The 12,756-nt window shown below is 41.7% G+C and overlaps 1 protein-coding gene across 5 annotated transcripts in view; it reads right to left on the reverse strand.

Annotated features, from left to right (window-relative positions):
* Positions 1 to 278: 278 nt before the first annotated feature.
* The window catches only part of PEAK1 (pseudopodium enriched atypical kinase 1), a 124,104-nt gene continuing 111,626 nt past the window's right edge, over positions 279 to 12,756 (reverse strand). For all 5 annotated transcript variants that reach the window (XM_062583300.1, XM_062583303.1, XM_062583298.1 and 2 more), the window contains one exon: positions 279 to 7,744. In XM_062583300.1, the coding sequence (XP_062439284.1) occupies positions 6,590 to 7,744 (1,155 nt within the window). In that variant the 3' untranslated portion in view covers positions 279 to 6,589. The remainder of the gene's footprint in view (positions 7,745 to 12,756) is intronic.

The following is a 12,756-nucleotide window of genomic DNA, read 5'->3' on the forward strand; positions in this document are numbered from 1 at the left end:
AGTCGGAGGCGGTACGTGGTGCTGTGCCCCGAGCGTGGTGCTGGGGAGCAGGGGAGCCCGGCCCCAGCCCCGGCCGCCAGCCCCAGCTGCTCTAGCTCGCGTCAGTGGCGCCCGCACCCCAGCTGCCGCTGCGAAGCGGCCAGCTCTTCTCCTAGCCAAAACTTCGCCAAGACTTGCCACCTTGCAACAAGCACGCCGAGGTCAGGCATCTTCCTCAGAAGGCTGCATTTTAGGCTAGTTGCCTAAGAGAGAAAAAGATGACGACTGCAAATTTGACCTTCAGTGTAATAAAACTAGTTTATTTACACAGTAACATGAATGCCACAGAGTACACAGCAAAGTACCACAGCAAACCAGAGTGTAACTGCCCCTGATCACAAAGGAAGGCTTGAAGTTTATATACTTATTCATATAAAAATGTGTAAATATCAATATGAAGCACCAGATAAAGCAATGCAACCAGGAATTCCAAACACAAATTACCCACAAGAAATGGAGTTGAAATCAAAAACAAAGAAAAGAAAAAATCCCTTTTCTAAGGGATTTTAAAGAAATCTCATTTATGAAAGACCGTCAATTTTGGAATCCCTAATTTAAAAATAAATTTCCCCTTTTATTAAAAACAAAAACATTCTTAAATGCTCAGCATAATTAAGATTTAAAAGAAAAAAACCCAAGGATTTCAACTGCAAAACCTTCTAATACCAACAAGCCAAAGGATAAAGAAACAGGTTTCAAGTCATTTTTGAAGAGATGTTATTTCTTTTATGAAACTACTCTGTTAAAATTTACACAACCTTAAATATATATTATATATATAATATATAATATATATATTTTCAAACAAAAGGGGCAAAGAATATTTTTGGGATACAAAACTTCATATACATACATACACACATATATATATATATATATATATGCATATATATGAACATGTATTTCTTCCATATAAAAAAATTCCAACCTCTTCTAAATCCCTGAAATCTTCCCCGTGGATTTAAGGAAAAAAAAAAATCTTCATAGCCTGAAGTACAAACCAAGTTCTCAAATTCTGTAGAGTGGTAAAATGCTTATGTACAGGAAAGCTGAGAGTTCATGCCTCACCGGCAACTCTGCTCGATCTGAAAGCATTCTGTGGTTTCCAACTAAATGCTGACTGGAGCACCAATGCAAGGAGACGTATAGGAAATTATTTAAATCATGTTCTACATCTGTTCAAAACCATCATCCTTCTAATACTGTATCCAGGTGAATAATAAAATCCATACAGATCGTCTACTAGAAATTCTTTTCAACACAGCAATGGAAAGGACTTGCTCTGCCTTTTGGAGTTGAGGATACCTTGAAGAAATTACTCCCCAGTATATCTTTGAAAAGTATATTTTGCCCTTTCCTCCCTTGAAGTGTTTGGAATCTAGATGATGGTTTAAAGAATATTATAAAGAAAATACAGGTGTTTTTTTGGGGAGCAGTATTATTGCAGAAGTATTTAAAATTCTATACTGCACTTCTTTCATGTTACCTTACTGCATAACTAAATCATCATCACGTCTCTGTACAGTAACCAAAGGGCTCTGACTGCTCTATTTAGGTTTTCAGGAGTTTTAGCAGAAGCACTACCTCTTCTAAATCAGAGTAAAATTGATGGCCCAGTCATGTAGGAAATAATGGTCTTACACAGTTTCTAAGAAGAAACAGACTGCTTAATTCTTATTTGGGGAAAGGGGGAAAGGAAAGTGCATTAAATGTTCCCTCAGAAAAATTACAGTTGGATTAAATAAAAACAGGACTACTTAATTTATATTTACACATGAATTTAACCGTTTAACTGTTCATTAAACTTTTATTAAAAATCAAAAATTATATTAATTTGGGTGGGGCTTCTCAGCACAAGAACTGAGAAACAGACATTTCTAATGCAGCAACAAATACTATTTTTATGTGCCATATGGGACCTATAGTATGAAGCTGCAGAATAAACTCTTCCAATAACTGATTGCTAACACACATCTGATTTATTTAAACAGCATATTCTTCTCTCTAGTATGTTGGAATTCCCATGTGTTACAATGCCAGGATGATCCACTCGTATCTTGTGGGTGCTTTTGGCACGTGTGGAGCTTAAAAGACGTAAGCTGGAACATTTCTGTAAATGCTCTCTGCATTGTTGCTTGTAGGCCAGCAACAAAACAGTCTAGCCTGAATTACAGATTTCACCGTGTCTGAACTTTAGAAAGAGGCCATGCCTCTCTATTCTGACATTCCAGAGGCTCCAGAGTAAAATTCTGGGTCTCCTTTATTCCTGAAGATTTCTGGGCAAGTTTTTACTAGTAGATTCTCTTTACATTCACCTGGATTATGCATAGACTGGATCAAATCTGAGGCTTGAAAGATAATCAGTGAATAAACAATTCCAACTGAAGAAATACAAAGCAAAAACACCTTCCGTGATATCTCGGAAACGGCTTTCCAGAGCTCCTGTGTTACCAGAGGCTTGCATTTCACACCGCAGAGTACCGCGTGCAGCACGTCCACCGCCTCCGCCAGCGGCGGCCCGGCCCGTGTCCCGGCAGGAGTTGGGCGCCTCTCCTGCGCCGCCTCTTCCCACACCAGTCCGCTTCCTCGCCTGGACGCTGAGTGTCCGGAGTCGATTGTCAAAGCAATAGGCTGCTGGGATGTTGCTGTGGTCAGATGAGACCAATTGACTTCTTACCTACTATTACCTCCCTTGTGCAGATTCAACTCCAAATTTGAAAGCCCACAATTTTGGCTGTTACCTGATGTTACGCTGTATGACAAGCAGCTTAAAGGAACTTGCTCACATAACTGAATCTCGAGAAACAAATGTTCTCATGGACTAGATCCCCTCATCCTCGTATGAAATACACCATTTTTTTAAATGGTCTTTCACATCCCAGTGTGGGCAGTATTATTTGTAGGGCTATCACCAGAAGAATAAGATTCCCATCAACTGACCAACTTCATTTTATTTTTTTGACAAGGCACTAAACATTGTGAATCCAATCACTGTACTCTCTCTGTAACATTAGAGAGATTTTTAATGGCTCTAAAAGAATCAGAAATCACTCATTACAATTCTTCTTCAAACAAGCATTTGACTTTCCAGAAATTAGTTTGCACTGGAAAAATCTGTAGAGTTCATGTTAAAAATATTTGAATGGCAGCTTTTATTAATAGAAAAATATATATTTACAGTCAATACTGTTATCTTAGATTTGCAGCTCTTCCTATTTCTTGAGCTCAGCTGAAAGTGCTATACTACTAAAAAATTCAAGATCTGTGCACATGTCCATTTAAGTTACCTATGCACAGTTAGGGGTTCTGTTCCTGTTACACACAGGATCCCAATTACAAGCAGAATGGGTTTTTTTCCTTTTGCTTAGCAATTATGCTGTAGCATTCTTAGGATTTGTTTACAATCAGTTTAATGCATACATTCTCAGGTACTTATCTGGCACACTCTGTTGCCAGGATGGAGGACCGCCACAGACATAGTTACAATCACCGGTTATGGGCATATCTGCAAAGTCAGCCTGAAGCTCCCACAGGAATAGCTCAGGCCAGATGGCGTTCGACTTTGTTGACCGTTCTTACTTTTTGAAAGAATAAAAGAAAAAAACCACACAACACTACAAATTGCTAAAGTTTACCCAGTGCTGCACAAGGAAGAGATTGGTAGTCAAAATCTATCCATGCTTGAATATACTGCAGAGCTAAAGTGAGTATTGGTTCATCACAAAAAATACAAACTGAAATTAGATAGCGAGAGATACAAAGGCTTTGGACCAGCTGCATTAAATATGAAGGGCTGTAAAACATTCAAAGTTCAACTTCGCGTGTGCGCGCTGACACGAAAGCGACGCTGAGAATACGTGTCCGTATATACAGAAACCTACTGGCTGAAAGGAACGAGCCTGCTGCAGTGGCGAGTGGTCCGAGAGCTGCTCACACAGCCTGTACTACTTATGTGAGAAGTTATGTGCGCACAGGTACTACAGAACAAACAAAACCAGACCACAGAGAACAAGAAGCAGTGCCCTGCTCTCAGCTCGACACACAGTGACTAGCAGGTAGCAGAGAGTATGGGGGCGAGCTGTCACGCCGCGCGTATTCGCGCTCTCCGAGCGCTGCCGGCCCGCATCCCGAGGGAGCGGGCTGCACTGCGTGCGTGACTCCTTGTAAAGGGGTCGTTTACAAGCTGCTCAGCGTTAGTGTAGAAACGTTCTTTCCTGATGTAGTGGAAGTACCTCAACTACATACATTGCACTTGGACTTTCAATGCACTGTCCTCTTTTTTCATCAATGCCGACATCCTAACCTTTTGCCAGAAAGAAAAAAGTATATATCACATTAAAATATATTATTCTTATCCTTGCCTGATCCTTCACTGATACAGGTGAATCAAACAACAGAATAATAATCCCAAGTTTCAAAAATCTGTAGGAAGGTCACAAAAACAGTCTATATACTACTGCACAATCAATGTAGGCTTCTACGCACTATTCAGCTTAGCTCTGATAGATGCCAGAGAAGACTAGTATCGACATTTTAACCCCTCCGAATGTATAGTGTGGATCCAGAGCTAGTTTTGCTGACCTTAAGCCTGCAGGACTGTTTGTTCAGTTTCCATGCATCTGGTCCAAGCATGCATATGCTGTATAAAGTGGCTATTTGTTTCAAGGCTGAAGTGAATTGATTCCTCACAGTTTTAACAATTAAAATGAAACATCAATCCATAAAAAAAACACATGGGTATCGGCGCATTTATGTGCCAGGAAAGTAAAAGAAGGGGCTGCAGATCTAGCATCGGGTAAAGGCTGGTGTGTAAAGTGAACACTGTAATGTACAGCTTTAAAAATACATACAAGAATTGCACATAGATCCATAGGAGAGAAGCACAGGCTCATGACTAGGGCTGCCTGCTGTCCATCACCCCGGTCAGAATATTCGGTGTCACTTTTTCCCCTGCATCCAAACGTATTCTTCAGAGCGATTCAGGAAGCCATTCAGAGCCTAGCAATACTGAGCAAAGACGCTGTCTGCGCAGCCGCAGAGGTTCCTTAGGAAACAGCTGTTACGTCAGGCAAGAAGTCAGCAGCTGCCTTGCGAAGTGCAAAGCTCCTTCAGGCGGATTTTTTTAAAATTCCACCTCTTCAGTACTCAATAGCTCATTTGCTGGTCCCAAACCCTGTCTGCAGTGCTCCTTGAGCTGTCTCCACAACATGCCGCTTTTAGGTTGTTGTCTGTTAGACATCAGAAAACCCTGGTCACACATAAGAAATACGCAGCCAAGCAGCGCTACAGGAAAAGTGGATCACGATGTTGTTAGTTGTGGCTGCCAAACTTAACAGCTCCCTCACTAATTAAAAACCAGCATTCTTGCCCCCTTGTTTTTACCCTTCAGAGAACTGTCTGGAGTAAAAGCATTTTCACGCAGCCTGTTCACTACACACAGATGCGCTCTGAACGGTTCTGCCTCTGCCAACATCCAGCAGTGCCAGTTTCAGTTCCACTCTGCAATATGGCACAAGAGACAAGAGCAAACCAAAATAAAACAGAAGAGGTGGCTGTTATTTTCATTCCTGTTCTAACAGTGATTGTCAGAGAAGGTTATGTACTTTCTATCCATTTCAAATCAGGCTTTAGCGCCTTTTGCAGCGGAAGCAAAATTTCAGTTGTCCACCATGTGTTGTATCGTTCTTGTACAAACACAGTTATATCTACATTACATCACCTATCCAGCCTGGTGAGCGTCATGTGGGAAATGGGAAAGACGGTGTGAGCATACTGTGTTTTTTAATACAGAGATCTTAAGCTAAAGATAATGTCCTGATTAAGGCAGGATCATTGAAATCAAGGATCCATGGTTAGCAAGGATATGAGCAGGCAGAGGAAGAGAAAGGGGGAAGAGGACAGAATAGAGATACTTACTGCTAGCTGACACTGGCCACAGTCAGCAGAATAACCACATTTGGGAAGAAAACAGAACAGTGTTAGAAAGATCTGAATCCTTCTGAATGAGGCCAGGAGAAAGAGGAGTTCAGCCCATTTAGGGGTGACTGACTAAGCTGAGAGAAAGATTCACACGGGATGCGGAATGAAAGGAATAAAAGGTTTTGTGGCCTGGAGCATGGTGGATCATTTGTTTCTCATTTAATAATTAATCCATCTCTGCTGGTGGTCAGTGCTATTCACTGCCACTGCTGCACATAGAAATGACAGAAACCATCCAGAAGATGAGGGGAGTTTGTTCACTGCAATGATAGAAATAGTGGTATCTGTTAAGGTTTGCTCTCCTTATCAACCAGATATTAAGTTACAAAATGTCTGATCCAAATGTAGGAGGATATAACTAAGCCTAGCAGAAAGCAAAGTTTTGGTTGTATCAGGCATAGGATGCAATGTTTCCAACAGAACCTATTTGCTCAGGGTTGCTGGCTTTGAAATCTAGGCTTTTTTTTCTTTTTTTTTTTTTTAACACTTGTACGAAGTGTGAGCCCTAGGGCAGGCTGGAGTGAGGACTGGGGCAGGGGGAGGCTTCATGGAAAGCAACAGGTTCTGCAAACTAGTGCTGCTGCATGATTCTCACAATGCGATGAAGTGAGTCTATAGTGGCAAATGCCAGGTATTGACAGCAAAGCCAGTCTTCAAGAATAACTCCACAGTCCCTGTCCAAGGACTTCTCTGCAAATTTGATCATCAGCAGCGTCCGTTTGATGTCCAGCCAGTTCTGAAGTACGGCATCCCTCCGGGCTGGGTTGGAAGATGTGCTGAGAGCATGAAACAAGTCCTCACGTGGACCCCACAGCAAACACTGAAGGATTCCCTTGGCTTCTGATATCAGGATCCTCTCTGAAGGGTTGGGATTCAGCAGGCAGCTGGCAAGTTGTTGGAGCCCTTGAGAGTAAAGGGAGCGGCAAGGGATCTTGGGGAGATCAGCACGGGTATACTCCTTCTCCTTCAGCTCTGGATTCTCATCAAACGGATTGGGTAAGTGCAGCATTTCATAGATGAGGATACCAGTCTGGAACTCATCACACTTTTTGTACTGTGTTGCAGTGATGATTTCTGGAGCCAGGCGGGACTGATCTCGTAGGACCTCAGGATCCACCATATGACTCTTCTGCTTGGCCTGGGAGAAATTGCTCACTATTAACCTGGCTGGGCAAGCAGTGTTAGGATTGGGCTCCACGGACTCAGAGTTCAGAGGGCTGCCTCCTGGTCTGGAATGAACCAGCAGCAGGTTCTCCAACCGCAGGTCACAGTGTGTGATATGATAGGGTTTCAGGTGCTCCAGGCCCAAACACAGCTGTAAAAGGAGTAGACAGACCTGCCTCTCATATAAATCTGGGCTTTTTGCATGGCGAGATGTAGATTCCCGCACGAAGTCAGCCACTGTTAAGTATGGGACCTCCCGTGTGATGACCACGACACGGCTGCGCTGCTTGCTGATGGTCCCCTGGTTGCTTGAGCTGTCTTTCTGTGAAGCCTCTGTATTGGAAGGGGTCTCTCTGTTCTTTTGCTCAGGTTCTTCCTCCTCTTCTTCCTGCTCTTCCTCCACCTCTGGTGCATCAGTATCCTCCCATGGAAGGAGGCGAACAGGCACGTCAGCAAGGAAATGGCCACAGTCCTGTTGGATGTTAAAGTTGATCGCCAGACTCTGCCGGATGGATAAGCTGTGATAATACTGCTGGGATTCTTTCGCTTTGCTCTTACAAATCTGAGGGAAGAAAATAAACAGAACAGACAATGAAAATCCTTTATTTGTAAATTCTGTATCCTTTTTTAATACACACTTTCTTGATGGGCATCCTCATTCTAGCACTAAACACAAATACTGAAAAAAGTGTTACTGAATGGACCTTGGAAGACCATCTTAAGGCAGGTGAACAGTTACTGCTGGATAGGAGCAACCGCATGTCAGTAAGTGCAAAGTAGCTTTCCCTGTGGCACGTATGGAAAATACAATGGAAAATACAACTTAATTCAGGAAGGTTGCACTTGCAGTGAGAACAACAGCTGATGCATGGCAAATTCAGAGTAAATCTTACTTTACAGTAACTTGTTTATCCACCTCCTTTTATTTCTTATTCTTCTCTCAGGTTTGTGTGAAGCTCCAACAAGATAAAAATGATCAATAGCCATATGAGATGTGAAGAAATCACTACGGAATACTGAAGACTGAAGCCTGCTGAAGAAATCAGCAGACTCTCTGAGAATACGATCAAATGATTCCCCATAACAGAGCTAGCATGGCTTAATGTGTTACCGCCTGGCAGCTGAGTTAAGTGATGGGCTGCGTGCTCCTGGCCTGCTGGAAACTCAAATTACTTTGCTGAAGCTATGTGCAGCGAACACACTTCACATCTGCAGCAAGGTGAGGGGGGGGGGGCAGCAAACTCACTGTGGCTCAGGTAACAAATGGAAACTCGTTAGAGCATGGTACCTTAATTGCCTTCAATCATCTGTCAAGAGCTGGAGTATATGCTTGTATTTTGCCCTACACAGCTGTAGTTCATTCCTGTCTAAAAATACCTTGTTGATAGCTAAATGAGCACCATAATTATTGTCGTTATTATTTGCACTGCCATAACAACTGGCAGCTCCGACCTCGTCCTGAGAGGCGCTGGGCAACCTCTGTTAGTGTCGCTATTCTAAGGCATTTACTGATTGAATTTATTGCGCTGTAAAGATGGAGGCATGTTAACCCTCGCGTGTTAACCTTGGTTCTACTGATCGTTCAGAGCGTGTAAGGTTAAGCGCGTGCTTTAATCTTTACAGGGTTAAGCCTAAGTAATCAGTTGGTATAATGCAGCACGAGGTTTTAACTGTAACGCTCAGACAAAGTGAAGATAGGAAGAGTTTTTTCAGATGAAGTTACAGGGCCTTTTAGTCATCTCAAAGAAAAGGAAGGTCAGATTAATGACGTAGAGGAGGTTAATAAAAGTCAGCACTCGTTCTATACAGTTGCAACAGTCAAGGAGCAGCCCAAGTCTTGAATTAGCCCTAAATGTAAGCATGAGGTGGCTTTTCTGCATATTTTTCACTTTTCTCCTTCTCCTCAGGAACTCAAATAGGGCTAGTTATAAACTAGCCTTTCACTAGAAAAAAAAGCCAAAAACCTCTCCAACATTTTTTTTAAAATCTTTTATGTGCTTACACAGTTAAGAACTATGTAGTTTAATGGGAGATTAAGTCTTTTATGCTATGCTGTTCAGAAAAGTGCACTGTCAGATAATTGTATGTAATTAGACACACACCAAGCGACTGCATTTTGATTGTCCTCCTCTCTTTGATCTTGTGCGTGCTTCCATACTTCACAAGCGTTTAAACCTCCCTAAATATGAGATATACCCTAGTTTAAATTGCCTGTTTGTCACTGCTAAGCACAAACAAAACGAATTTGAAAAATGCAATTTCTAGACAATTTTACTTAAAAAAGGAAAGTCCGCACTTTTTCAGGAAATGCTGGTAGTACTGCCTGCAGGGGCTCTTGCCAATTTATGTTTACAAATGTATTTTACACTGTTAGGGGTAAAGTGAGTTACCAATGGAAAGTAATGTTCTCAAGACTTATAAATGTAAACAGATACAGAAAAAAATATAATTATATATGAAATGAAAATGTCAGCTGTCTTGGAGACTGAAGTCCCTAGATTTAATAAGAAGACAGAAGTAGGAGAGTGTTGTAGAGACTATCCTACCCATATGTCACATGCATGAGCCTAGCAAGACTACTAAACTCTTAACCAGGCCATTAAAAAGCTGTTCAGATTGTAAGTTCTGGTTATCACTGATCTTAGCCAAATTTGAAATGGCAACCCAGAGACAAAAGACTGCATGCAAGATTCCCAGTATGCCAGAGCAGCCAGTCTCCAGCGCTCCATAGAAAAATTAGAAAGACAAAATACTTCAGTGACCTGTCTCTCTCTTATTCAGAAGAACTCCTGAAGAGTTTTACTGAGATCTAGGGAAAAAACTCCAATTTAATTTTGCATTACTACTGCATGATTATACTTTTAATCTGGTCTGTGCTGCTCTTTTATAATGACAGCTGAACAGATGTTCTTACACGTGTTAAAAAAGAAACCTGGTTCTGTGACATTCGTTTACAGAGGTGCAGTAAGATGATGCCTCCTTTCCAGGCAGTCAAGGACAAGTACCATAACCGCTCTAACAAAACACTGTGCAACAGCTTCAGTGTTATCAGTCAAGTCCAATACATACAAAGTCCCATTTCCCCTTTCAGCAATAAAAACATTCTGTGACAGGAAAAGATTTATGATGAATAATCGTAAGTTAAGGAAAGGGACTCCCTTGAATTTACACTCTGCCATTACTAGAGTATGTATAAATTACAGTTTAGAATGATCTATTACTATATATCATTCCAGAAACCTGGGCTGTTTCATAACAAAGTGTATTTATGTATTTAACCCAATTTGTACTTTAGTTCTGCCCTTAACCATCATACATGGAACATGCAGAAGATCAGGAGAGCCAAATCCAGGTCAGTTCAGGCACAGCGTGCCAACATATGCCCAGGCCTGTGTGCACAGTCTGAGGGGAAGAATGGAGAATTCATAGCCATTTCTCTCACCCAAAAAGTTCACACAGATCTCTGCACAGCTTCAAAATATTTCTCATTTGATACATGGCACATAAATCTTGTTTGCTGAGCCTCTTATGGTGCTAATTTATGTAGGAGTATTGCACTACAGGACATAACGTCCTGCACGTATTGCCATTTGTCAAATATTAATTATCCTACTTTTATTTTTTAAGATACTTAAATGACCTAATCAAAAATATGAATTAGTTCTAGAACAGTTTAAAAGTCAAGCTTACTTGCTGATAAGTGTGAAGAAGCACTTGCACTTAGCTACTGTACACAGAGGATTCCCAAAGCCACCTGCCAGCTAAATATGATATTCTATAAGGAATATATAACTCACAGAGTTTTGACTTGCTGTCAAACAAATTAATACCTCTCAATTTGGTGACTAGAAGGCCATTTGAAGTGCAAGAAAAGGATTTTTTCCTTACCTGTGAATACCCAAAAGCAAAGGATCAAGACTTGTTCCTAGTTTCTAATTACAGTCCTAGGCAGCCTCTTTCTCCTATATACTTTAAGAAAAGGCTCTCACTAGTACCTCACAAAAAAGGAGATAATAGTGCTTTCCATCTCTCAAAATCACGCTTGACTTGCTCATTTTAGAAAACATTCCCAATTCTAGAATTATAATGTTACAAAACTACAATTTCACAGGTCTCTCTGGATGTGGCAGTGCTGCCTCCTACTTTTGAAACGACTGGTCACGCACGTCCGCCCCAGCAGGCACCCGGCTGTGAGGGCAGTTTGCTGCTGTTGCAGCCCGTCCCCACGTTCTGAGGCAGAAGCAGGAGGCCAGACTGAACTGGCTGGCAAGGCGAATCTCATCCGTATGGTGCCGGGAGGACCATCCCCCAAAAAGCCCATCCAACCTAGTAAAAACACCCCAAAAAGGAGATCCCACAGTTGTCCTTCTGTATCTTGTCCTTTCTCTTTTTTTCTCCTGCTATTCAGTCCTAAGTCTCTTCCCACTACAAATTAAATTGATTGCCTTTCTCCTGACTGATAAGTATCAATTCCCACTCTTTTAAATAGACTTTTACAGTGTGGAAAAAATATTCATTGTTTTCCTTCCAAAATACCCAAACCTCATTTCCTTCATCTTTATTGCTAACCTTCTGCTTCTTGCTGCTCATTTCTAGATTTTTTCATTTATCACATCTTTCTGAAGAGTGCTACCCCATAAAGAATAGAGTATTTCAGTTAAGACCTCTCTAGCATCAAGCAGAACAGCATTTAATATATAGTGATCATTTAACATTTCCCAGTGTTAACAAGTGCCATTACTGACTCCATTATGCTTGTGGCTCATGATCACCTTTGGATCAGTGTCTGAGTCCACAGCAGAGACATACTTACCCCAGTGCCAAGAGCTCTTAAATGAGATTTTATTTCAGACTCATCTCTAATGAGATGAGAAGTAAGATGATGAAATGGAGATACTAATTTCATCCCCGCTACAGTGCCATTAGATACTATCTTTATAACAATAAAACAGAAATTGAAGACTAAAGTGCTAATGTAGTTAAAATCAATACTAAAGCGGCAGAATTAATAAAAACAGTTGCCCTCCTTATTCTGTTGTTGAAGACAGCCAATAAAGAAAACAACTCTCTAATCCCATAGATGCACAACAGCGATGGCTTTTGGACATTATTCTTACATTTCCGTGCTCCAGGCGGAAAAGCATGCGGGTAGGTGAGCATGCACGCAACCTCGACAAGGGCAGCCGGAGAGCTGAGCTCTGGCTAGAGGTGCATTTGCTGCTGCTTGTGGTTTTATTACAAACAACATAATGCGAGAAGTGACCAAGGCCACTGAATTGTCCAAGGCTGCGCATACGAACACTCACGCTGCTACAGTACATCCTCCGTGGCTGCCGGAGGGCAAGGGAAAGCTCGGCTGTCTGGAAGGACAGGGAGCGTAAAGACAAATCACACAGCTGACTGCGTTCATAGAACAGCTTCTAAACAAGAGAAACCTGCAATTATCTTGTCTTCGCGTAAATGTCTGATTACTCTTCAGACTTCTGCTCGGAAATACAGGTGCAGGAGTCCAGAGAAAAGGCTGAGGTTTAGATCGCGGAGCTTGGATTCCTGTCACGTGGTATTTTATTAGAA

This window comes from Rhea pennata, chromosome 10 (genome assembly GCF_028389875.1).
Source record: "Rhea pennata isolate bPtePen1 chromosome 10, bPtePen1.pri, whole genome shotgun sequence".
In the NCBI taxonomy this organism is placed as follows: Eukaryota; Metazoa; Chordata; class Aves; order Rheiformes; family Rheidae; genus Rhea; species Rhea pennata.